This window comes from Ailuropoda melanoleuca, chromosome 12, assembly GCF_002007445.2.
Source record: "Ailuropoda melanoleuca isolate Jingjing chromosome 12, ASM200744v2, whole genome shotgun sequence".
Classification (NCBI taxonomy): Eukaryota; Metazoa; Chordata; class Mammalia; order Carnivora; family Ursidae; genus Ailuropoda; species Ailuropoda melanoleuca.
Window position 1 is genome coordinate 13,975,647 of NC_048229.1, and position 27,546 is coordinate 14,003,192.

Here is a 27,546-nt window from a genome sequence, read left to right on the forward strand (position 1 = left end):
TCCTCCGCTATGAGCCTGCTTCTTCCTCTCCCACTCCCCCTGCTTGTGTTCCCTCTCTCGCTGGCTGTCTCTATCTCTGTCGAATAAATAAATTAAAAAAAAAAAAAAGAAAAGAAAAGAAAAGAAGGGGTCGTAATTTTGGTCAAATCTTTAGCAAAAAGAATTGCACTTTTTATACAATATACTGAAGTACCTGAAGCAAGAAGCACAAACTTAACTGTTATACCCTGAAACAGGGGGCTTTACTTTTATGTAAAGTTGTTTTTTCTATTTATTTAGATTCTGAAATTAAGATTCATGGTGTAGTGGCTTGTTTAGTTTCCAGATTAACTTGAAATGACCCTGCACACCACTCGTCTGGACAGTTATACTTTGGGTATATCTTTATCATACTATCATGCACTTGTGCGTCTGTGCATGAGACTGTAAGCTTTCTGAAAACAGTAAATGTGGTTTGAAAAATCTGTCTCCCTCTCATCCACCTAGTGCTTGATACTTAGTAGGCATTCAGTAAATGTTTGCTGAATAAATAAGTTCAAGAATATAGGTCTGAGAAGATTCTGGGAAAATGACGTTTTCTCTTATATTATTTAACAGAATTCAAATTTGTATTTCATAAAAAACCTGCCACTCTGTACTCTAAGAAAGTCATAAAATTGTGACACACAAGCACACCTTTACTTGGGGGTAGGAAGAGGATCTAAAAATGGCTTTTTTTTGGATGATGAGAAGCCTTTCTATAGACTCCCACACTTTTTATGCTGTGGAGAAGGGATCAATAAACCCACCATCTCTCTTTTGTTTTTGCTTATTTCAAAATTATTAAATTATTGCATAAGCAGTTGTTGCTATCGAAAGCTGGGGCTAGAGGAAGGGAAGAAGATGGACAAGGCTATCTTTACTGGGGAGGAGAGCTACTAGGGAGAAAAAAATGACTAGAATGCAGAGGGTAAAGACGCTACCATAGACAGGTAGTTTGTAGGACTGCTCTGTTTGAGAAACATTACCTTTATCAGTGTTAATTTACTTTTACTTTGCCAAATGTGAGTTGAAGAGTCAAAGAACCCGCCCCTCTCTTCAGCAAAAATAATAGGAAAGGCCACTGAAGCAACTGAAAATTAAACTAGAACATCCTATCCCCTTAAGGACATCTCTTTTTTTTTCTCCCACAAAAATGGTGAAAGCTGTTCTTTTTTTAAAGAAGGGGGGGGAGGGGAGAAAACACTGACTAACAGGAAAAAGGCCAAATAAAGCTTTAGGAGTTAGGATAGAATGATTTTTAAAAATAATCTCTCAAAGGGGGCCATGATGACTAGAGTTCATTAGGTATACCTAAAAGAACAAACTGATTAATGAACACTTTAATATATTAAATTCTTATGACATATATTAATAGACAGCAGAAGGCAAAGATAACTGATTTTAGACTTAAACAAAATAAAAGGATACCTTTTCACTGGCAAATTAAAAGAACAGACTTTGTTGGTTGGAACACTATTAAAATTGGTTTGCTGCTGCTACATCCACAATGATTTTAAGGAGTAGGGCGGAGGCTCAGGAGTTTAGGTGACAGAAAAAAACCTAATCTGGAATAGGAGTTTGCTCTGGAGTCATTTGGGAAAAATTGAGAATTGAGGCGTATGCAGAGTTATGTCCTATATAAGTTCACCTTCATTTTAGTTCACAAAACATTTATTGAGTGCTTACTATGTGACAGACACGATGCTGGGTGGTAGGAGAAGAGATGTCCTTGAGGAGCTAACAGTCTAGAGATATTCTCTAGATATTCTAATTTTGGAAAAAGCAGTGTGGCAACATTAGCAAGGGGAAAAGTGCTTAAAGCGTATTTTGTCCGAACATACTTTTAGACTTATCAAGTAATTTTTACTCAAAAGGGAGATCAGGTTAGGGTCCCTTCAAGGCCTAGGAAAGACCAGAATAGAGGCAAGGACTGGAGGAAAAAGAAGTAACCTGAAATTCTGATGTCAAAGGAAAATTTTCAGTGTCCCACTTTACATTTTTGGGGGTTTGATCTGTGTCCTATCTATGATTTGACTAATTTAGGATAATGTCTGCCTGATTGTAACAATCAAGATGGGGGGGCAAAAAAAATCCCCCACCTTATTCTTTTAATTTGGTATTTATTAAGCATCTTCTTACTGTCTGGTGTATAATTATTGGAGATATGCTATTTAAGTTTTTCAAACCATAATGACAATACTTAAGATTATTTAACCCTTTTAATCCATATGTTCAATGAACCAAAATAGCATGATGTTTAGTCTCTGGCAATTAATTCATTCCTTGTGTTTTTTTGTTCGTTCATTCATTCATTCATTCATTCCATAGTTATTTACTGAATGCCTGTGCTACGCCAGGCACTGTTCTAGGTGTTAAGATACAATGTGGAACAAGGCAGGCATAGTCTTTTCTTTAATGAAATTTACATTCTACTAATGAAATAATAGATAAACAAATTAATATATAATATAATATTAGATGGTGACAAGTATTAAAAAGAAAATAAAATAGGATAATGAGATAATGGGTATAATACTGGTTGTAATATAATTTGGTGATATATAGGCTCTTCTAGGAATCTGGTCACAGACCCATGCAAAACGGGTAAGTGTTTTATAAAACAATATTGACTGCTTTCTTTCAAAAATAATCTTTGTGGTCACAAATTATAAATTATGTAGACTCAGAAATGCACCACCTAGATCCACCTCTAAGAAAAGACTTGATGGCTGGCAATCCATTTACAGGCGGCCTTGGCTGCAGAGAGCAGCCTTGAGCAAGTTCACACCCTTCCCAGGTTGCTCATATTCAATGAGTGGTCTGGGTGAGGGTAACAAGGCCGAGCCGTTCTGGCTCAGTTTGGACAACTCTGAAGGGTCATTTTAGCCCCACAACTCCCCTAGGGGTTGGCTGAAGCTGTCCTGCACTTCAACTTTGCCCTCTGCCCAGTGCTGCTTCCTTTTCTCTTCCACAGGTGTTGATCCCAAAGGAAACTCCTAAAAAACAAATTGTTGCTTGAAATTGTTTCAGCTCTGCTTCCCAGAGAATCCAACCTGTGACCTAAATGTTACCTATACCTACATGTAATACAGTGTCTGCTGCTATGCCATCTGCCTGAAGAAGGAGGGACTGATCAGAACAGTGGCTTTTAGAAAAATTCCCCTTTTTAAGTGAAATCCAAACACATAATGTAAGAGAGAAAAGCCGGCCTTGTCCTGGGGGAGGTATGGATGAGGCTCGTTCCTGAGGCACCTCTCTACAAAACAGCTTGAAAGTCACATCACAGATCTGCTTCTCTAAAGATTACAGGAATAGAAATACAGAATTTTTTTTAAAGACTTTTTATTTATTTACTTCAGAGAGAGGGAAAGCACAGCAGGGGGAGGGACAGAGGGAGAGAGAGAGAAGCACACTCCCCACTGAGCAGGGAGCCGGATGCGGGGCTTGATCCCAGAACCCCGGCTGGGATCATGACCTGAGCCAAAGGCAGATGCTTAACAAATTGAGCCACTCAGGCGCCCCAGAAATACAGAATTTAAGAGCTGGAAGGGATCTCTGAAACCATACAGAACTCCTAATTTTACAGATGGAGAAATGGAGGCCCAGAGAGGTTTGTGACTTGTCTAAAGTAAAATAACACTAACAGTGGCAGACAGAAAGAACTATAAACTAGTTCCCTCATTCCTATGATCCATTACATAAAATTTTCTATTGAGGGCTTAAGATCCTATTTCATTTATGTTCCCAAGTGGAAAACTTTTAGGAAATCAAGCATACCAACAAATATAAAATTTCTGAATAATTTTTGTATTTCTGTTGTGTTTACAATGATAGACTTATAAGCCCAGGTATAGGATTTAAATGGGTCTCATGAAGAGATAGCATATTTAGTTTTCACATATAACATATTCTACTTTTACTGCCTGCTTATATTTTCCCCCTTTTTTATTGTGGTGAAATATATATAAATTAACCATCTTAATTATTTTTAAGTATACAGTTCAGGGCTATTAAACAGACTTATAATGTTGTGCAACCATCACCCCCATCCATTCCCCATAACTCTTTCATCTTGTAAAACTGAAACTTGTCCCCATTAAACAACTCTCCACTTCTTCCCTCTCCCCAGCCTCTGGCAGCCACCATGCTACTTTCTGTCCCTATGATTTTAGCTACTCTAAATACCTCATGTAAGTGGAATCATACAGTATTTGTCTTTTTGTTACTGGCATATTTCACTTAGGATAATGTCCTCATGATTCATCCATGTTGTAGAATATGTCAGAATTTCTTTTCCTTTTTAAGGCTGAATAATATTCCACTGTATGTATATACCACATTTTGCTTATCCATTCATCCATCAATGGACATTTGGGTTCCTTCCAAATTTTAGCTCTTATAAATAATGCTGTTATGAACATGGTCATACAAATATTTTCTTGAGACCCTACTTTCAATTTTGGGGGGTATATACCCAGAAGCGGAATTGCGGGATCATGTGTTAATTATATTTTTAATTTTTTGAGGAACTACCATATTGTTTTCCACAGCTATACCATTTTATGTTCTTATCAACAGTGCACAAGAGTTCCAATTTTTCCACATCCTTGCGAACTCATGTCATTTTTTTTTTTTGATAGTAGCCATCCTAATGGGCATGAGGTGGTATCTTATTATAGTTTTGATTTGCATTTCCTTAATGATTAAAGATATTGAGCATCTTTTCATGTGCTTATTGGTTATTTGTTTATCTTTTTTGGAGAAATGTCTATTCAAGTCCTTTGCTCATTTTTGATTTGGGTTGGTCATTTTTTGCTTGTTGAGTTTTAGGAGCTCTCTCTCTCTATTCTGGGTATCAATCCCTTACTAGATATGCAAATATTAGATATCCAAATATGATCTGCAAATATTTTGTCCCATTCTGTGGGTTCCTTTTTTACTCTGTTGATATTGTCTTTTGGTTAGCCTGCTTATATTTTCAGTTCAGTTAATTCATTCAGTTTTATTCACAAGTGTTTTTCAATTTTCTTTCATCACATTTCCTCTATATATTTATTTCATAATAAAACAGAAATACATTATATAACTTAAATTCTTCCTGACAAACATTTTGTATGGATCAAATACAATGACCATCTATTTCAGAATATAAATTAATACCTATTCTTTTTTTTTTTAAGATTTATTTTATTTTAGAGAGAGAGAGAAAACATGGGTACGGAGGGGCAGAGGGAGAGAGAAACTTCAGTGCTGAGTGGGAAGCCTGATGCCGGGTTTGATGTGGGGTTCGATCTCACGACCCTGAGATCATGAGCTGAGTTGAAATCAAGAGTCGGCTGCTTAACCAACTGTCCACCCAGGTGCCCCATAAATTAACATCTATTCTTAGGTGATTACACCATGACAGCAAAAAAAGTACTGAAAAACCTGTATTATCACAAGACAGGTCTGTACTATCACACACCAAAATTAGAATTAAAATCTCCAGTGAGTTCAAGACTAGGGTTTTCCTTCTTGTTGACTGTGCCAGTAGTATCTTTCTTCTAATTCTGTTCTCATTTGAGGGTCCTGGAGTAAAAAGACCCAGTGGAATTCCTTTTCTTTTGATCCCTATACCCATGGAGCTCCAGAGGTAACAGAAGGAAAGAGCCAGATTTGTCAGCATTCATGATAGCTCCTTCCAAAAAGAGAGCCCAGCAAAACCTTCTTCTCCACCTTTCAAATACAGGATCACTTGCCCATGTTTAAAGAAGGCTGGCTGCCAACGCTGAACTCTTTGCAGATTTCTGCATCTGTGTGATATAACTCCTTTCCTCAAAATGCTTCCACGGCTTTCTGATAACTTGGTCCTTGCTGTCTCTCTAGGCTCCATTCACTCTTCATACTGCTCACCAAGCTCTAACTTCTCTGACCTTTCCCCTCTTCCTTGAACATACAAAGCTCTTTTTGTCTCAGGGCCTTTTTGCGCTTGTTTTCTGACTCATCCCCATCTCTCTCCCCAGGTAAGCTAACTTCTACTTATCTTTGAAGTTTTAGCTTAAATGTTACTTCACTGGGTAGGCTTTCCACTACTTCCTGACAGATTGAATCCTCCTTTTACCCAGAGCAGAAGCTTCATAACCATACGATACAGTTAACGGTACAATTACTTTCCTAATCTCCCCCACAGATAATAAGCTTCATGAAAGCGCTATGTGTGTTTTATTTCCTATGTATCCGTAGTTCCTGGCATGTAGTAGAAGTCCTCGCCAATTTTTGTTGAATAAATGAATAAGTTAATCCATTCAGAAAATAAATATGTATCCCTCCACTACTTATGACCAGGGACCAATATACTTTCTTCTGCCCTTCATCCTTACCTGTTCAATTTCCTTTTCATCCCAAGGAAAATGCACCAATTGAAGTCTAAGTGAAAAAAATTCTTAAACATGCTCTATCACTGAAATTAGAATGTAATCATTGGCATTTATTAAAATAAGTACACATATACGTTACAAGGAAAAAGAAAAAGATTCTTTCATGTAATTCTACGCTATGGACTGCTTACCTAAAGTCACTCAAAACATTTTTGGGACTGCTTCCAAAGAATTATTGGTAAATCTGTATAATACTCATCTTACAGAAAATGCTCTGCAAGAAATTTTAAGACTTTATTTTTTTTTCCATGAAGTACTTCAACTTATGAACCATGATAGGCCTGTAGGAAAGGAGGATTTTTTTTTTTAAAGATTTATTTATTTGAGAGACAGAGAGAGGCAGGGGGAAGGAGAGGGAGAGAGGGTCTTAAGCAGACTCTGGACTGGGCACAGAGCCGGATGCAGGGTCAATCCTACAACCCTGAGATCACCACCTGAGCCAAAACCAAGGTGGGACTCTTAACTGATGGCACCACCCAGGCACCCCAGGAGGATCTTTAATTGGAAAACCAAAGTAAAAATAAAAAACGGGATCATTCATTCCAAAGTCAGAATATTTAAGCTGACAGAGCTAGTTTTAGAATTAGAAATAAATCTAAGAGCAACAGAAAAGAGTAGAAACTGTTTCTAAAACAAACGGTATCTTGGGAATATACATTAAGACACATACTTCGGGGGCGCCTGGGTGGCACAGCGGTTAAGCGTCTGCCTTTGGCTCAGGGCGTGATCCTGGCGTTATGGGATCGAGCCCCACATCAGGCTCCTCTGCTATGAGCCTGCTTCTTCCTCTCCCACTCCCCCTGCTTGTGTTCCCTCTCTCGCTGGCTGTCTCTATCTCTGTCCATAAATAAATAAAATCTTAAAAAAAAAAAAAGACACATACTTCAGAGAGTGTACTTCTAAATGGGCACAACCAACAGGTTATACTCAGGAAGCTGCTGAGATTAAAATATTAAAGTTATTGGTTTAGAGAGGATTTTATCAATTTCTTTGACTTGGAGATTTACAGATTTATTTATTTTTATTTACTGATGATGGTAGACATCAGAACATCAGGAGAGGAAGATGAAGAAATCAGCCCAGTTATAGCTTTGCATAGTCTTTTGTTATGTTTTTACTGTAAGAGAACTGTCAAATGCTAGGTTTAGTCCCATATTGCAGTTGTAGAAAGGTACCACTGAAACGTCTGGATGCCAAGCGGCCTGAGCTGGCTTCACTACATTGACAAAGCCTAGAGCTGCAAAGGATACCACGGAACCTACCTTCTTGGGTACAACAGAGGAACTGAAATTTACAGTGCTTTCATCATCGTGCATCATGATAGGTTCAGAGCTGTTCTCATCCATGACCTCCTGCATGCTGTTCACACTGCTGCTCTGGCTGCCTGTGCTCACAGACATGCTTGGGATGGAATGGTTGCTGCCCAGGCTGTCCATTTCCCTGATCAGGCTGGTTCCATGTTCGCTGTCCTATAAAAATGGGGCATGGGGGTTAAAAAAGATGACTGGAGATAAAGTGCCAATCCATTGACTGAGCTATTAAGCACACTCAATTCTGCAGTGCCAAGTTGCTTTTCTGCCAAATCTGCAAAGATAAACTTTTTATGTAATGACTCTACTACTCCCCCACCATTTTCAGACATCTCAAATTCACTTCTCTGCCTTCCTCAGGGGCCATTCTGGACATGGGTCATAAGGCTCCAAATGCTACTATCCCAGGGTTTTCCCCTGTCAAATGCAACTATCATATTACTGTATTGCTATTCAGTAAGCAGAAATCGGGACAGGTTTGTAAGAGACTTTCAGGAACATCAAGGTGCTAGAGAAAGATTGTAGGCAACTGAACAGGTAACCTCTGGGATATTTACAAATAGGGCAGCGGTCGTTCGAAACTAAAACAGAGTTAAAAGAGTTTTCAGAGATTTGACAAGCAATATGTTCCTTTGCAAATCATTATCGAGTAACTTCATGTCTAAGCAGGGATATTAATTCTACTGTCCTGGACAGGTAATTAAATTCTGCCTCCCTCAAGCAATTCTATCATGCTTACCTCTGTAATCTTATTAAATATATCTGTTAAATAATACTGGTATTCATCACTGCTAGTCCAAAGACTACTATTTGAGAAGTGGTAAAATAATCAGAATATGTAATTTACCCATCACAGTGGGATATCTTTTGATACAAGATTAAATAATATAATTAAAGCAACTTAGTTCAAAAAAAATCCTATTTTCAAAGAACCATACTGTATGTATATAACTTTAATGAATTGTTACTTAGCCATGGCACTCTAAGGAATCATAGGTAATTTGGGTAATTTAAAATGGTAAACAATACATTATATTTTTAACAGATTTATTTTCCCAATTAAAGGGCATCGTTTGTATATGTGCAATCAAGAGATTTTATAGTCCAATTCAGTTTTCTGAATTTCATTTTTATAATTATTGATAATTTTTTCTTTTATATAAAAAGGTAAAGTAAAATTCATTGTTCATTCCTTTCCTCTTTTTTATCTAGTTTTAGAGGAAGAGGAGTCCTTTCTGTTATTCAAGGCTCTAATACTCTTACTCCTATCCCATGTACTTCCTGAGATCCCACTTCTTTAATGACATCTGTCTCATCTAATTTCAATACTTCCGTCCTGGCTTCTTCCATTCTGCCTATAAATATGAAGAGAACTGCCCCATACTTACGGACCTCTCTCCATACTGTCCTTTGTCTCTTTTCCCTCTTAGCCAAATTTATGAATCTTAAAATAACCAGCTTTCACTGTCTCTACTTTCTCACTTCCCATTTATTCTACAAACCCACAGTTATCTATTATTCATCCTAACTACTCCTGTAAAGCTGCTTTTACAAAGGTCTTCAAGAATGCCCTGCTTGTAAAACCCAGTTATTTTTTAATTTTTATTTTTTGTCCTTGTCTAACTTGACCTCTCTGTGGCATCTGATGATACTGGCTGCTTCGTCCTTGAAGTTGTGGACTGTTGAACATCTGTGATGTTTGTTTCCTAGGTCCTCATATGGCATGGCCCTCTTCCCATTCTACATTCAACTCCTGATTCATTACCATTTTAATGCTCTTGACCCCCAGCCAACTACCCTTTACCCAGACCTCTTTCTTATGTTCTGGGCTTGAATTTTCCAGCCAACTGCCAGACATCACCATTCAGGTGTCCCAAATGGCATTACCCTTGCGTCAACCAATCCTTCTTAAGTTATTTGAATGAAAAAACAGAAAGTCACCTCTCCTTTGAAAACTCCGTCTGTATACTATGTTGGCAGCATATGATGCCAGGACCTTAAACTCAACAGGCATCACACTGAAATCATTGTAAACCTACTCTTTCTCCTTGGTTCTTTTTCTCTTTTCTCAGTATTGACATACCCTAGTCACCTGGGCTAAAATGCTCAGAGTCACCTTAAACTCCTCCTCACCTTGTCACTGTCATTTTCAATGAGAAGCACTATATTATCAAATCTACCTCTTCAGTGTTTCTCAAAAGTGTTCCTTTCCTCCCTTCCCCATTGACATTGCTCTTATTACCTCCTGTCGTAATTCACTCTGTTGCCAGGATAATCTTTCTAAAGCACAGCACTTCCTGAGCCTAAATTGTCCTATGCCTGTCTCTCAGAAACCACCCACATCATGTCCCGCACACAAACGTCACTAATGCCCCCCAGCAGGCTTATTTTCTCCCCACTATGGACCCCTGCATGGTGACACAACTCGATAGCATTTTTCATATTTTGTCTTATATAAAAGTTATTTTATGATTGTCTCTTTTGCAACTCTGCATAGTTTCTTGAGGCCCAAATCACCAATTACATTTTTATTGCCAAAAGTGGATTTCATAGTGCCCAGTCCAGAACTTTCTCATGTGATAGGCACGCCATCAGTGCCTACCAAATAAACTGAACCTACTTCTTCATCCTCCTGTGACTCATTCAAGGGTCCATTTCGTGTCTCTTGGAAAAGGATTTTTTTCATTTTTCGGTACTGTAGGTTATCTAATTCACGAACAGCATCTTTCGTCCTCTGTATAAGGTCAATTAGGACACGCAGTGGCCGGTCTCGTCGAACAAAATCGTGCTGATTGAGGGAGGAGATAAAAAACAGAAACTGAAAATGAGAAAACAGATTTTGGGGGGCAAGATTTACATGATAAAAGTAAACAGACATAAAATAGGCCTATTGATTTTGCAGAAATAATAAGATATGACTCATTTCATATGGCCTTTCATTTTGTTTAACTCTTATGAAGAGTTAACTATGCTTTTCTCTTCTTCCTCAAGCCCCATTTTGTGGACTTTGTCCTAGAGTTTACTTGAGAATTGCTGAGGTTTACTTTAACATATAAGTAATAATGACTAGTAGCTTAGAGGCTTGTAACTTTCAAATCTGAAAGATCTGAAATTATATGTAAGTAGAAGCAATGCAGAGTTATAGATATTATTGTTATAATCTGCCTCAATCCTCCTACCCACCCTACATACCCTGCTGAAACAGACTTGTGTATATTTTGTTTTCTTGTGATCATATCTAGTGCATGCTTGAAAATACGGCAGCTATTCAATTTGTTTAGAGGTCACAATTCTGGCAACTTCATTTTGCCTCTACAGAGCTGTACAATCAGAAATAAGGGAAAACGGCCTTTGAAGAGTGAAAGTAACTGCCCCAAAAAGTCCATAAACTTTTCCTGGTATAAACGGCCCTCACTTTCAATATTATCAGTGATCTTTACCCATATTCTGGTTTCCTGGTTTCTTAGCCTGTATCAGTTTAGAAAGGGAATAAAAGTGGGACAATAAAGGATGGAGAGCTATTAGAATTAGGGTTATTTGTTGTAAAAAAAAAACTGTCCTTTGAAAGTTCTCAGGCAGCATGAGAGTCAAGAGAAAGAGAGAAAATCCATGACTAACGCACCTACCAACCAACCAACCAACCAACATAAAAACGAACAAAGTTTTGTGGGCTATTTTGCAAAGGGGAAAATGCTCCTCATGCAGTCCAAGACTTGGTGAAACACTACTGCTTCTGAGCCATCAGGAAGTGAAATTATGTTCATTATGCTTTAAGAAGGCAGAGAAGTACATCATGTATTTTGACAAGATTACACAGAAAATGATCAAAAGTGGGAGGAGGAAGTTGGTTTTTTTTTTTGTAAAGGAAAAGTTTGTTATGTGAAAAATTCACTTATGTGAAATTATAATTTAAAGATATTGGGGAAATGGGATATAATGTGGTAGGCTTTGGATGATGGAATGGATTTCATTTCTTCGTAAGTTAAACAGCTATAAAAGAGGGCCACTGTGAGAAAAACATGTACATGTCTTGTGGTTCTTCACCCCGACTTTGCTGTCAGGGGAATTGTGGCTTTTGCTCCTGCTTTTATAAAATATCTCTTCCTCTGCAGAGTCCTTTCTGAAAATGAAACACTATTCCCGGAAGTGAGTGCAGCCTGCATATTTCCAGATGAGCACGAAAGGAAGAAAGTAAATTATTTTGCTTCTCCGGTACTTGTGACTATACAAGAGCAAACTGGTTTTCAGTGAACTTCAAACCATAACTTAGGATCAGTGAATTTTAGAGCAGGAATAGCTCTTAGAAATTCTTTTATTTTCAAGGTGTGGAAATTCAGGCACAGGAGGTTAGGTGATTTACATAGCTAAACACTGGAAGAGCTACGCTTGTAACCCATGTTTCCTCATTTGCTGTTTGTTTTCTGGGGGTCTACCACCACTGTTATCTTTCTAAGACATAGATTTGATTGTGTCACTCATTGTGAAAGACACTGGTGTCCCATTCATCCCCCATTCCAACTTCTTTTCCTTGCCTTCATTTATGTAAGCTCTAGAAAGTAAAAAGAGTTAACTCTAGCCTTTTTTTGTAGTTACAGATAACAGTATGACTGAGCTCTGGTGAATGAGGTACCATAGAGGCAGAACTCCCTGAGGAAAGTTTTGTTTTCTAGAATAAAAAGGCAAAACACCTGAAGAAAAGGTGTTTTCCACTGCCCTTTCCTCCTTTTTCCCTCTTGGGTTAAAGACTTGAGTCCTGGAGATGCAGGAGCCATTTTGTGACCGAGAAGATAAAAGCCACATACTGAGGATAATAAAGTAGGAAGAGAGAAGGAGACCGGCTCCATGATGACATTGTTGAGCTGCCTATTGTTCTGGACTTTTATAACATCTCCTTTCTCAATGCCCTAGACTTCTTATTGCACAAGATAATTAAAATCTTACCTGTTTAAGCCTTCTAAAACTGATTCACTCAACATCTTAAACAAATGCCTCCACAATGACGTCTGGCCTTTTACAGCCAGGTTCATGGTTTTATTTCTAGGTTCAAATCCAGTCACTCCTAGTCCTCTTTCCCATCCAACCCATACAGTACATTCTACATAGCTCTTGACACATGCCATGTGTTACACACCTACATGCCTTTGCTTATTTCTTTCTGCTTGCAACCCCATCTCTTCCCTGTTCTCCAAAGCCAATTATTCTCAAAACCCTTACAACTAAAAGGTCCCCAGATCCTTTTAAAATAATGGTTTTATTGTTCTTGAAAGTATATTTCCTTGAAACATTTAAATAATACAGAAAAATGCATAAAAGAAAGTAAATCATCCCAAGTTCCACCATCCAGAAGTAAATCTTATTAAATTAAAGAACATCATTTCAGACATTCTCTCTTAGGATAATGGATATCTAGAAATAATTTTACATGGAAAAATTATACATGGTAGGGGCGCCTGGGTGGCACAGCGGTTAAGCGTCTGCCTTCGGCTCAGGGCGTGATCCTGGTGTTATGGGATCGAGCCCCACATCAGGCTGCTCCACTATGAGCCTGCTTCTTCCTCTCCCACTCCCCCTGCTTGTGTTCCCTCTCTCGCTGGCTGTCTCTATCTCTGTCAAATAAATAAATAAAATCTTTAAAAAAAAATTATACATGGTAATTCTAAGAAAGTCTATTAAATTAAGGTATACTTAAATGTAGCAGAATCAGAAGACAATAAAGTAAAGCTTAACTTTAGTTATAATTTCTTCACCAAGAGTTACCAGTTCTTAAAAGACCCTCTAACGTTAACCAAAAAAAAAAAAAAAAAAAAAAGATGACAAAGATTGGAGTTACTTTTTTTTTTTAAAACTATGCATTTCAACTTAAGAATTATTATTGACCATTAATCTGAAAAACAGGAAAATTAGTACACTTATCTTTCTTTCCTACGCCTACGTTGTTCTAGTTACATTAGTATTTTTACATTGTCAATGTTTATAGCACTTAGATTCTGCTCTTTAACCATATAAATGATTTTACCTTGGCTCTATATTTAAATGGATTCAATGTGAAGGTGACATTTTAAAATGTCAGGAAGAAAATGTGAAGAAAAGATGAATTACCTAAAAATATTTGGGAACATGATAGCCAACTGGGAGGAAACAAGTTGACTTCTTTATAACAAATTTTTGCATGACCTCTCAAAAGAAGCCCAGCATAAAGACCATTGAAAGAGAAATAGGGAAAAAATATTTGCTAGATCTACTACAAAATAATAATAATAAAAAAACCAGACAAATGGGCAAAGATTACAAAGAGTTTACAAAAAAGAAAACCAATGGCTTTTCAACCTATAAAAGATGCTCAGCTTAGCTCATAATAAGAAATACAGATTCACTGACCTGAAAGCCAAGATCAAAAAGTGTTGGTCCTCTATATCCTAGAAACTATAGATCACTTTTGAAAGATATTGAGGAAGACATAAAAAGATGGAAAAATATTCCATGCATGGATTGGAAGAATTAACATAGTTAAAATGTCCATACTACCCAGAGCAATCTACACTTTCAATGCTATCCCGATCAAAATACCGAGGACATTTTTCAAAGAACTGGAACAAATAGTCCTTAAATTTGTATGGAACCAGAAAAGGCCCAGAATCTCCAAGGAACTGTTGAAAAGGAAAAACAAAGCTGGGGGCATCACAATGCCGGATTTCGAGCTGTACTACAAAGCTGTGATCACAAAGACAGCATGGTACTGGCACAAAAACAGACACATCGACCAATGGAACAGAATAGAGAACCCAGAAATGGACCCTCGGCTCTTTGGGCAACTAATCTTTGATAAAGCAGGAAAAAACATCCGGTGGAAAAAAGACAGTCTCTTCAATAAATGGTGCTGGGAAAATTGGACAGCTACATGCAAAAGAATGAAACTTGACCACTCTCTCACACCATACACAAAAATAAACTCCAAATGGATGAAAGACCTCAATGTGAGACAGGAATCCATCAAAATTCTAGAGGAGAACATAGGCAACAACTTCTATGACATCGGCCAGAGCAACCTTTTTCACGACACATCTCCAAAGGCAAGAGAAATAAAAGATAAAATGAACTTATGGGACTTTATCAGGATAAAGAGCTTCTGCACAGCCAAGGAAACAGTCAAAAAAACTAAGAGACAGCCCACGGAATGGGAGAATATATTTGCAAAGGACACCACAGATAAAGGACTGGTATCCAAGATCTACAAAGAACTTCTCAAACTCAATACACGAGAAACAAATAAACAAATCATAAAATGGGCAGAAGATATGAACAGACACTTTTCCAATGAAGACATACAAATGGCTAACAGACACATGAAAAAATGTTCAAAATCATTAGCCATCAGGGAAATTCAAATCAAAACCACACTGAGATACCACCTTACGCCAGTTAGAATGGCAAAGATAGACAAGGCAAGAAACAACAATTGTTGGAGAGGATGTGGAGAAAGGGGATCCCTCCTACATTGTTGGTGGGAATGCAAGTTGGTACAGCCACTCTGGAAAACAGTGTGGAGGTCCCTTAAAAAGTTAAAAATTGAACTACCCTATGACCCAGCCATTGCACTACTGGGTGTTTACCCCAAAGATACAGACGTAGTAAAGAGAAGGGCCATATGCACCCCAATGTTCATAGCTGCATTGTCCACAATAGCCAAATCATGGAAGGAGCCGAGATGCCCTTCAACAGATGACTGGATTAAGAAGCTGTGGTCCATATATACAATGGAATATTACTCAGCTATCAGAAAGAACGAATTCTCAACATTTGCTGCAACATGGACGGCACTGGAGGAGATAATGCTAAGTGAAATAAGTCAAGCAGAGAAAGACAATTATCATATGATTTCTCTCATCTATGGAACATAAGAACTAGGAGGATCGGTAGGGGAAGAAAGGGATAAAGAAAAGGGGGGTAATCAGAAGGGGGAATGAAACATGAGAGACTATGGACTATGAGAAACAAACTGAAGACTTCAGAGGGGAGGGGGTGGGGGAATGGGATAGACTGGTGATGGGTAGTAAGGAGGGCACGTATTGCATGGTGCACTGGGTGTTATACGCAACTAATGAAGCATCAAACTTTACATCGGAATCTGGGGATGTACTGTATGGTGATTAACATAATATAATAAAATAAAATTTAAAAAAAATTAAAAAAATAAATAAAAATTTTTAAAAGTTAAAAAAAAAAAAGTGTTGGTCCTCATACCTTGTTAGTGGGACTATAAATTGGTGCAACGTTTCTGGAGGATGATTTTGTCAGTATCTATTTAAATTTAAAATCTATATTCCCTGTGATTAGCAATTTCCCTTGCAGGATTTTATTCTTTAGATATCCATCCATATACAGGTATAAAACGACACATATACAGAAACTCACTGCAGTAGTTTGTATACCAAAAGACTGCAAACACCAAAAATAAGTTGGTTAAAACAAGTACGGTCATTCTGAAAATGTTACAGATTCCTTTGTAAGAATGAGGTAGCTCTGCATGTAGTCACACAAAGCAATATCAAACGTACTATGAAGTAAAACAAGCAAACAAACAAATAATCAAGGCAGAATAGTGTTTACAGTTTGCTCCCATTGGTGCAAAAATACATCAGAATATTTGCTTTCATATGCATAGAGTATCTCTAGAAAAACATGCACAAAATTGGTGACAGTGGTTGCTAACTCTAGAGAGGGTCCTAGAATAGGAAGGAGATTTACTTTTCATACTCTGTCTTTTGAAATTTGTATTACCCATTCAACATGAAGAATGTAGTCTCTTTAACCAAGTAAAAAAATATATATAACAATTTTTAGGGTCAATTTAAATTTGGTGTTTGCCACCAGTCCTTTTAACAGTTTCTTCAGTTCCTAATTCATTCTTTCTTCCTTCCCTCCATCTCTTTTTCTTTCTTGTTTTATCAGTAGATTGACTGGATTTTGCTACTGAGCAATTTTTTAAAAAGCTATTAGGAAATAAAAATTGACTAAATTTGTGAGGCTTGAAAATGTCAGCTGCCTTTATAACTAAAGAGCACCTTAGCTAGGTCAAAGATCCACCCGAAAGCACTTTTCCTCCAGTCTATTTGTATGAATCTTTCTTTATCAAAGGAGTTCAGGAACTTCATCAGGTTACTGAAGATCAGTTCCATGGTGTCTGTCTTCAGGGCTCTGCTTAAAAGTCATCTTCCTAGAAAGGCTTCCCTAACTCATCTAAAACATCAGCTCCTGGGGCACCCGGCTGGCTTTGTTGGGAGAATGTGCTACTCTCGATCTCGGGATTATAAGTTTGAACTCCACGCTGGGGGTAGAGTTTACTTAAAAAAACAAACAGGGGTGCCTGGGTGGCTCAGTCCTTAAGCGTTTGCCTTCGGCTCAGGTCATGATCCCAGCGTCCTAGGATCAAGCCCCACATCAGACTCTGCTCAGTGGGGAGCCTGCTTCTCCCTCCCCCTCTGCTGCTTCCCCTGTTTGTGCTCTCTCTCTCTTTCTGTCAAATAAATAAATAAATAAATAAATAAATAAAATCTTTGGGGAAAAAAAAGAATTTACTACGAACTGACAGCATATATTTACTTGTGTGTTTAGTGTTTGGAACAGTGCTTGGCACACAGTAGACAATCAGTAAATATTTGCTGAATAAATGGTGGGCTCATGTCATTTGGCCCACCAAATCAGATTAAGACTAAATCAAGTCAAATAAAGATCCAAACGTTTATTTCCAATAAAGTTTTCTTCAGGTACATCGTAAAATATCTTCTCCTAGATGTGTTTTGCTTTCTTCTTCAGGAATAACAGGTCGGTGTATAGATGTGTCATCTTCATTATGATCACCTTTACAATTTTTCCTCTTGCATTTAACTTTGCTTTATTTCCTTACAACTTTCTGTCACTGGAAATACCCTACATGGATTGGTTTATTACACTAGTTTGTTGCTTATGATTTTGTGTTTTAATTTTTCGCTTCCATTTCTTTTCTTACCTCTGCCTGCTTGCTTTTTCTATTCCTTTGGTGCCCTAAAATTCATCTTTGAATCCTTGTCTTATCTTCTTCTTTGAGGTGCTTTCCCCCCTTAATTTTAATATAGCCCCAAATTATCTCTTTCCCTTTATGGTAGTGCTTTCTACCTCCCCCCAACATTTAAAAAATTTTTCACCTACTTCAAAGTAATAAAGCTATCACTTTATCTTGGGTTATCTGGTGCTTTGTTCTGGTTTTCATTTTTCCCTACAGAAATGTGGTGTTGTCACTGAGGCATACAGAGTAGAATTCATGTCTAGAACATGCAATGGCCTTATGTCAAGGGGAATTAGACAGAGTCCTTTGCCTTGTTGCTTCGGCCACCATATTCCTGTGGGCTGCTATTTACAAGAAGAAAAAACTTAATTTTCCATGGAAAAACTTGCTAGATTCACACCTACCTCTTTAGGAACACTTAAAGCCAGAAAAGAGAGTAATGTTTACAGAATTCTCAGAAAAAGAAAATGTAAACCTGGCCTAGGCAAGGTGCTCTTCAATTATAAAGGCAGTTGGAGGTCTTGAAATTTCAAATTTAGGCAATAAAATCTTTCTGAATTTTTCTTAAAATCAACCAATCAACAACAACAAAAAAGAGTTAAAAATATACATACAGAAAGAGGTTAAGGAAATCTGGACTAGTTTGTGCCAAATAAAACACATTTATATTGTAAAAGTCTCCACACACTTCACTGATACTGATGGAACGTACATATAAAGTTTATAATAAAATGTTACATGAAGAGATGCCCAAAAATGCAATGTTTAAATCAAATGAATGGAGTTATTAACGTGATACTCTTGTCACCAACATTTCTGATGTAATGCGATATAAATGTATGCTTCATATACTTATTGTACCTCTTCACTGCCTGATGATTTGGCAACAACCTAACTGAGAATCCCCGAGTTGGCATGTGAACCACTGGCCGACTGTCCTGAAAGCACTGTATTGAAGTTCATGCAGATATTAGTCATAGGAACATCACAATGATGACCACAGCAAAGAGAAATACTTGTTGTCATAGGCAGAAAGAGGGAGGGGAAAAAGAGAAGATGGAAAAGATGGTGAAAAAACTGTCCACATGGAATATATAGCACCATCCATTGTGGTAATCTTTGTATTTCTATGCCTAGCTATTATCTCTGGACAAATGACAAGGCAGCACGTTCTAATCCAGTTTGTCATCATGTGCTGCCACAGAAATGATTTATTATACTCTACTACAACATGACTTTAAATCCCCCTCCTCAAATATAAATCTGAAAAATTACCCGTAATAGCTCCGCTGACGTTGGCCTTTCCTGAGGTATTTTCTGCAAGCAGTAATCAACAAATCTCCGAAAGGAGTCTGTCCTATACATGCAAATACACAGAAAGAAAATAAAATCAGTGTCTGTGGAATACATTAAGTACTTAAAATAATTCTCATTCAAGGGAAAGTTTTACATTTTAAGATATTTTTAATAAAATATATGGAATGTTAGGAGAAGTGAACCATTCTCAAGTTTATGGTATCTAGAAATTAATATTTGGATAACGAAGTGGAGAGTTTCAAGTTAGTCAACACATAAACATATCTTAACATATAAGCAAGGTCAAATCATAATTTATGTCAGAAAATGAAAAGCATTATTATTTTTATATATAATAGTTTTATACACATTTTTCTTTCCAAAGAGAACAACCCTCCTACGTCTCAAGCCTGTATTCTTCACAGCCAGTTGGTAACTTCTCCATCACCCACCATATATAAGCAGGTAGTAAAATTTGAAGCGTAAGGGAAGAGAACATAGAAATATGGTTTCTGGATGAAAAAAACTTCCTTCTTTTGAGAATTCTGTGCTGTCCACTCTTGTTTAAAATTGCCCTTCTTCTATAACTCTTGTGGCCCAAATAGTTATCAAAATATTATAATTTTCNCACAGCCAGTTGGTAACTTCTCCATCACCCACCATATATAAGCAGGTAGTAAAATTTGAAGCGTAAGGGAAGAGAACATAGAAATATGGTTTCTGGATGAAAAAAACTTCCTTCTTTTGAGAATTCTGTGCTGTCCACTCTTGTTTAAAATTGCCCTTCTTCTATAACTCTTGTGGCCCAAATAGTTATCAAAATGTTATAATTTTCTGTAAGGAATGACACATCTTCTGAATAGATAGTGCCTGTTCTCTGTCAACATTCTTAAATATACATACAATAAAAGAAATGACAACTGGAAAAACAATGACATCAGAGAAGGTACTTTATCTNTTTTCTGTAAGGAATGACACATCTTCTGAATAGATAGTGCCTGTTCTCTGTCAACATTCTTAAATATACATACAATAAAAGAAATGACAACTGGAAAAACAATGACATCAGAGAAGGTACTTTATCTTGCCAAGAAGTGATAAGAGCTGAGATGATCAATACAAGACTGTCAGGATTTAAGAGACGAGACTTATTAGGAAGATAGCAGGGCATGTTCCCTGTAGAATTTCAGTTCCTACACACACATTAAGAACACAGTACAAGTGACAGTGATGGCAGAAATAAATAAAAATGTGTGTGTGTGCATAGCCAGTTCACGCCTATAAAGCACCACTGTCACTTACTATAACATACAATGAAGGAATGTATGGTTTCTAGGTTAGATATTTAAAATGTGATTCAATGAAAGGGCCAAATACATACGGTGATTCCTTTAGAGATTTAAAATGAGAGTGGAGTCTTACCATTCATTAGACTGTAGCGTGGGGGAGTCATTCTGGGCAATGTGGTATAAGGCACTCATTGCGTTCATGTTGAAAAGGGGGGGCTTCCGTTCCGCTGAAGGAAAAGAAACACGATAAAGCAGTTCTTGAAAGAAATCAGGCAGAGAAATAAGGATCTGTGAGCAAAGCTTTGCCGCTAAATCAATGGCTTGTTACTGTCATCATGCCACATAATCCACTTACTTTAATCTCTAAGGTCAGCCCAGTATAGCCGTTTAGAAGAAGCTGCTGGTCATCTTAATGTACATTGGCAAAGCTCCTAACAGATCCATTTCAAAAGACTCAAAGAAAAAAAAATTTTTTTTCACCTATCTTCAAATGCTGGTCTTTGCTTGTGTTCCCACAATAGGTATGAACATCTTTGTGTGTATGTGTTTTAATGTAAACATATGTATTCATTGAAGAAAATCCATAAGGCACAGAAAAATAGAATGAGAAAAATTATTATAGAATGGAACGTCTTCAACATGACTAACATAGCAAGGGAGATAGAGTAATTCAATTCAAGGCTCCTCCAGGCCAAATAAATGGTACAGGTGGTAGTGGAGGGGAAAGGAGTGGGGAGGAGGATAAATCATAATCAAGGCTTGGTACAGCCCCTTTTAAAGAGAAACTCAGTGAAATTAGGTATTTCTTAATAGATTTATTCCATGCCAGCCAATCATGGTCTCTTTTTTGGAAATTCTATAGCTCTATTTTAGTATACTGCTTATTTGGCATGTGCTCTTCTATTCCACTTACATAAATATACACTCTTTTCTCTCAAAAGAAATCATTAGCTCTGTGAGTAAGATCTTACAATCCTAATACTCTTATGCTTTTATTCCTCAGGAAATATATAATAAGATGTTATTCACATGTTAAGTGTATGATTTGTTGACCAAAGGAAAGAAAAAAGTTCTAGCTCTGAGTACAGTTAATTTTATATTATTTACTAGTTATTAATGCCCTAGAAGATAAATCACTATCTCATTCTACCACACTTATCCTAATGGATTCTTTACACAGTCCCACCTTGTAATTCATAATCTAATTCTCAGGTTTTATCAAACATCTTGGTTTTCAAGCACTTTTAAAATGGTGAATTTGGCTTATTCTACGAAGTAATACAAAAGACATTTTCACTCTCAGAAGGATGAACTTGTGAAAAGCCAGGGTGAAAAAACAAAAGAAAACAAAAACCCCCCAAAACTTGGAAAGAACCATTTTAAGAGTAGTGAACTTTAAGTCACTGCCAGTATCCCAGCAGAAGATAACTATTGTTCTTCATCCATGATGCTTTGGAAGGGCCTCTTAGTCTCGACTAAATGTTCTCTGATACTTTTAAAATGTACAGTCTACCATTCTATAAATAGCTTTTATTAGCCTCTCAACAGAATGCTATATACTCATGAAATAGCTACCAGTATTATAGGGGCATGGACTGTTCACAAGTGGAAATTTGAAAGCTGTAGTGTGGACAAATGGATTTATATGTGTTTCAAATGTAGAAGAGTCCCAGATTAGGGTCAGGTAGGTTTGTTTGTTTGTTTGTTTATTATTTTGCAGGAGGTACACTCTGGAGAGTTGCTAGAGGTTGGCCTTCTGACAACTTCAAGTATTTGAAGCCCATGTGGAACTAGGAACTCATCATGTCACCATCAATGTTTTCCCATCATTCTTAGGACAAAGTCCAGATAGTAAACATAGCCTATTTGTTTTTATTAACATGACCCTGGTGACCTCTAGCATTTTGTTCTGAGAAGCAATGCATCCCCTCCTTCTCAAGTCATCTTTTGCTTCACTGAGAGAACCAACTTCAGAGCCTTTCACACATACTGCTTCCTCTGTCTGGATTCCCCTCTCACTTCCATTCCCTAAACTTTATCTGGTTAATTCTTGCCAAACTTTCAGGTTTCACCTGAAATATAATTGCATTTTTGCATTCATTTCATAAATATTTATTTAAGGCTTATTATATGCTTATTAAACACTTCCTTAGGGAAGCCTTCTCTGACTTCTCAGGCTAGGTCCTATTAGATTTTGTCACTGCAAATTATGTTTTTCCTTTCTACTACCTACCGCAACATAATTAATTATTTGTGTAATTCTTTACATAGTGTGTGTCCTCTTTGCTAAACCTCATGAGGGCAAGGACAATGCCTATTATGTTCATCTTTGCATTCCCACTGCTGAGCATAGCACCTGGTATGTATTTTTGGTGGTCCAATAACTATAAAATAAATGAAGGTAAGGCAAATTAAGGCAAAGAGGAAACTCTGTCAACAAACAAAGAATCTAGTGTAGCAAGAAATCACAAAAATGACTGAGAAGTGACAAGTCTTGGGGCTTACATCAGACTCTATGTGATGGCTTCCATCAGATTCTATGTGATGGCTTCATTCCCTGCCAGGAGGATAGGAACCCTCTCACTTATTGGCAAAAGGTATGAAATTCAGGCTGCTCAGAAGAACACTGAATTGCAAAGGAGAAACAACCAGGAAGGGGGAGTAAAGAAAGAAGAGAACAGGAATTTGGAAAAAGGATGAAGAAACAAAAAGCAACAGCAAAACCCGATTCAGTAGTGACAAGGGCGGTAGCTCGGATTTGAAGCAGGAATGGTGAGGCTCTAAGTAGCCAACACTCTGCTGTGAACAAAGACGACAACCAGACACACGATGGTAGAATAGCTATAGTAGAGAAGCACGTGACTGAAGGTGTTCTGAACGGCACATGGCTCTATGGTCTGAGAAGCATTTGCTAACTATTAATTTCAGATGGCCTCAGCTACATAAATCCTCTGAGCCATGGTGACAGCACTCATTGCTAAGCCAGCATACCATAGACCAAGGGTTGGGAAACCATGGTCTGTGGGCCAAATTCACCTAGAAGTCTGTTTTTATAAAGTTTTATTAAATTACAGCCACGTTTATTTATTAACATATTGTCTATGGCCGTTTTCATGCTATCACAGCAGAGCTGAATAGTTATGACAGAGAATCTATGGCCTGCAAAGCCCAAAACACTTATTATATGGTGCTTTACAGAAAGTTTGTCAACCCTTCCTGTAGAATACAGTCTGCATACAATCTTCCACAGAAGCAGCAAAATAGGAACTAGGAGTGATTTGAAGCCACCTTGCGATATGTAATTCAGATTTTCTCAAAAGAAAGGAAAAGGGTGGGAGCATTAAAAAGCCGAATTCAAATTAAATGGAATAAAGTAATGATTTCTAGTTAAAGACAATGACCAATTTTTTGTGGCAACAGATTTCTTATGAACAAATGTGGCTTAAAACCAAAATAATTAGCGATAACAATAATTAGTACCATGTACTGAATTCCTACTACAGGTCAGGCACTCACCATGCAGGATTCTGAGACTAGTTCGGCAAGAAGAGCGTTATTATTCCAAGTGTTATTTCCGAACTAAAGAAACTGAGGTTCAGCTAGCCTAAATAATGAAACTAAGGCACATGATAAGTGGCTAAATTGGGATTTCAACCCATCTTGTAAGAATCCAAAAAATGTGTTCTTTTCACTAGGTCTCAACAACCCTGGGCATCTTATGATAGCCTGTACTGCTATTTTTTTTAAAAAAGAAGGGGGGCACTTGGCAGGCTTGGTCAGTAGAATGTGTGACTTTTGATTTCAGGGTGGTGAGTTTGAGCCCCACATTGGGTGTGGAGATTACTAAAAATATAAACTTAAATAAATAAACTTAAAAAAAAAGAAAAAAATCATCAGGAGTTTTAAGAAGAGTAAATATACCTAGCCTCTCCCTAACAGCCATCACAACATCACAACATTCATTTGTTATCAACAATGAGTGGCTAATGTGGGAGATGAAAATTCCAGGCAAAAAACCTACACGACGACGACTTTTATGTTTTTGTGTGTTTGTGATTTTTTTTTTCCTGGAGAGTTTATTTCTGAGCACAATAAATTCCCTGACAATGCTAATGGACCATTTGCCAGCTTCTATCATGACCTTTACAGGTGAACTAAGTGTTGTAGGTTAAACAAATGAACATCATATTAACTTCTCTTGAAATAATCTTGGAAAATGAAATATTTGCTGACTGGACAATTTCAGTGTCCAAAGATTTCAGAGGATTCATGCATTTAATTAGTTCTTTCAGTGGAAAATTAATTTAGCAAAAGATAATTTGTGGAACAGGCTTCACCACTCAGGAACTATAGAGCTTGATCCAGGAAAGAATGACAGTGCCAGTAACATGATCATCTTCCTCCTTTGTGATGTTACCTTAGCAATTTAAATTACAGATTAGGGAGCTTTTAAAAAAATATACAGTATTATGGAAGAAATGTCATAAGGAAAGGGGACAACACTATCCACAACTTTCAAGGTAATTTTGACATTAAAAGTACAATTAAAGTATATCAAACATATAGAAAACATAGAAAAATCATTGCTTAGGGTTTTATATGCAGTAGGTTATTCGTTTTTCATGTAAAAAAAATACCCTTCTTTTATATGTCCATTTACAAGATTAATGCTAGGGAGATAGAGATATAAAGAAAAGCTGTCAAAAAGTTGTATGGTCTACTGCATTAGCAATATAATACATTCTGAATAATTCTTGATAAGTGAAATGTCCTTGGTAACAATTTTACTTAATGAATATTAACTGAACATACACTACATCTTTCTCTGAATCTAAGACGCCAGTGACTTTAAAATGTACCACTACTAAGATGCACCACTATTTTATGTATGATTGGAGAAAAATGCTGTCAATTATAATTACAAAATGCTGTTGCCTGTAAAATAGCCCCCAGTTTGAAAGAGATGTTAAAGTGCAAATTAACATTTTAGATGAAATATGATATGTATCAGGATTGTGTTGTTAATGGCTAACATTTACTATGTAGGGATTATAATAATAACCACTTTAAATCCATATTTTCATTTAATCCAGACAATCCAATCCTGGTAAGGTAGGGGTTCTTACTATGCAAATTTCATGGAGAGTTCAAATAATTTGATGAAAGTCACACAACCAAGAAATGGCAGAGCTGTAATTAGAATTCAAGTCTGACCACGGAGTCTATGTTTGTAAGTATAATTCAATAGTATCATCTGTCAATTTACAGGAATAGCCATTGTGGAGGATAAGACAATTCAGGAGATGGCTACTTTGTTCTTTAATTCAGTAAATCATTGTATAAAAGGCAATCTAAGCTAGGCTGATACAGAGACCATGTTTTCATACATACTTTAATTCATTTTTATGAAAAATAAAACAAAAAATTAAGCATATACCAGGGCCTCTCTCAATAGAGGAAGTTCTAAAAGTATCTCTTGGGATAAGTACCTATTTCACCCAGTGTGAACCACTATTTGAAACTTCAGTCATTACTGTATCTACACAGTACAAGCGATGTGATGGTGATCTTGAATCATCATAAAAAGGTACATGTTGTTTGCTCTATTTAAGAACATTGGAAAGGGTAGAATCCACGTTACATTTAGAAAGATGATGGTAAGAAAAAAACTTGTTAAAACGATGGGTGGATACTAATAAGCTGTAAAGTTGAACTTGGGTAGTATGTCCTTTTAAATTTTCTTAACAGATGAGCTGCTGCTATGGTATCAGTGTTATAATTTTGGTTCATTTTAGAATATAAATGACAGGGGGTGCCTGGGTGGCTCAGTCGTTAAGCATCTGCCTTCGGCTCAGGGCCTGATCCCAGGGTCCTGGGATCGAGCCCTGCATTGGGTTCCCTGCTCCACTGGGAGCCTGCTTCTTCCTCTCCCACTCCCCCTGCTTGTGTTCCCGCTCTCACTGTGTCTCTCTCTCTGTCAAATAAATGAATAAAATCTTTAAAAAAAAAGAATATAAATGACAAAAATAGGAATAATCCTACATACAAATGCAATTAGCTGTTATTGAGCCTTTGTTCTGTGCCAGGCATTATGTTAAACACTTTACATATGTTATCTTATTGAAGTCTGACAATATCTAGGGTATATGTATTGTTATTTTACTTAAGTGAGAAAACTGAGGATCAAGCAAGTTGAGAAAGTTGTCCAAACTCTCACAGTCAAGATGAACATGTTACACAACTCTGAAAGGTGTCACTCACATGCTAGACTATGTGGATACCTGCTGGTGTTAGTGCAGCCATTTGGGGTGGTACTGCTAGCTAAATGTTGGTAAAGCCAAAATTCAAATCCAGGGTGTCTAATTTTAAAATGTATTCCAAGTTGCTAACTCTATGCTAGGCAGAGGGCGGGTTGTAGTTTTTTTTTTTAAACCATAGGTATGTACATTTACTTCTCATTTTTAAAAGTCAAATTCTTTGGGGTGCCTGGGTGGCTCAGTTGGTTAAGCATCTGACTCTTGGTTTCAGATGGGGATATGATCTCAGGGTCATGGGATCAAGCCCCACGACAGGTTCCATGCTGGGTGCGGTTTCTGCTTGAAATCCTCTGCCTCTCCCTCTCCCTTTGCCCTTTCCCCCCTCTCAAGTAAATAAAATCTTTTTAGAAAATTAAATTCTTAAATATTTCATATGTAAAAATTTACAGATTATGATACCTACCATTTAATCAGTATTTTGCCATATTTGTTTCAGAACTTTTTTCTTCTAAAAAACATAATAGACATAACTTTATTCTTCTTCCTCTCTCCAGAGAATGTTCTATGTTGAAATTACATCTTTTACATCTATGTTCTTATGCTTTAAAAAATACATATGCGTATATACTAATATATATATACTAACATACACATACTCATTAACAATATGAAGAAGTGTTTATAAAACTTTCATAATTGGCATCATACTGTACCTTTATTTCTACAACTTTCTTTGTTCATTAAATTTTTTTTTTAAAGATTTATTTATTTATTTGACAGAGACAGCCAGCGAGAGAGGGAACACAAGCAGGAGGAGTGGGAGAGGAAGAAGCAGGCTCATAGCAGAGGAGCCTGATGTGGGGCTCGATCCTACAACATCTGGATCACTCCCTGAGCCGAAGGCAGACGCTTAAC

The 27,546-nt window shown here is 37.1% G+C and overlaps 1 protein-coding gene across 5 annotated transcripts in view; it reads right to left on the reverse strand.

The window, feature by feature from the left end:
• TAOK3 (TAO kinase 3) overlaps positions 1-27,546 on the reverse strand; it is a 183,189-nt gene that overhangs the window by 38,644 nt on the left and 116,999 nt on the right. For all 5 annotated transcript variants that reach the window (XM_034637788.1, XM_002919675.4, XM_034637786.1 and 2 more), the window contains 4 exons: positions 20,508-20,601; positions 19,065-19,146; positions 10,368-10,535; positions 7,700-7,906 (listed from right to left, as the gene is read on the reverse strand). In XM_034637788.1, coding sequence (XP_034493679.1) covers positions 7,700-7,906; positions 10,368-10,535; positions 19,065-19,146; positions 20,508-20,601 — 551 coding nt within the window. The remainder of the gene's footprint in view (positions 1-7,699; positions 7,907-10,367; positions 10,536-19,064; positions 19,147-20,507; positions 20,602-27,546) is intronic.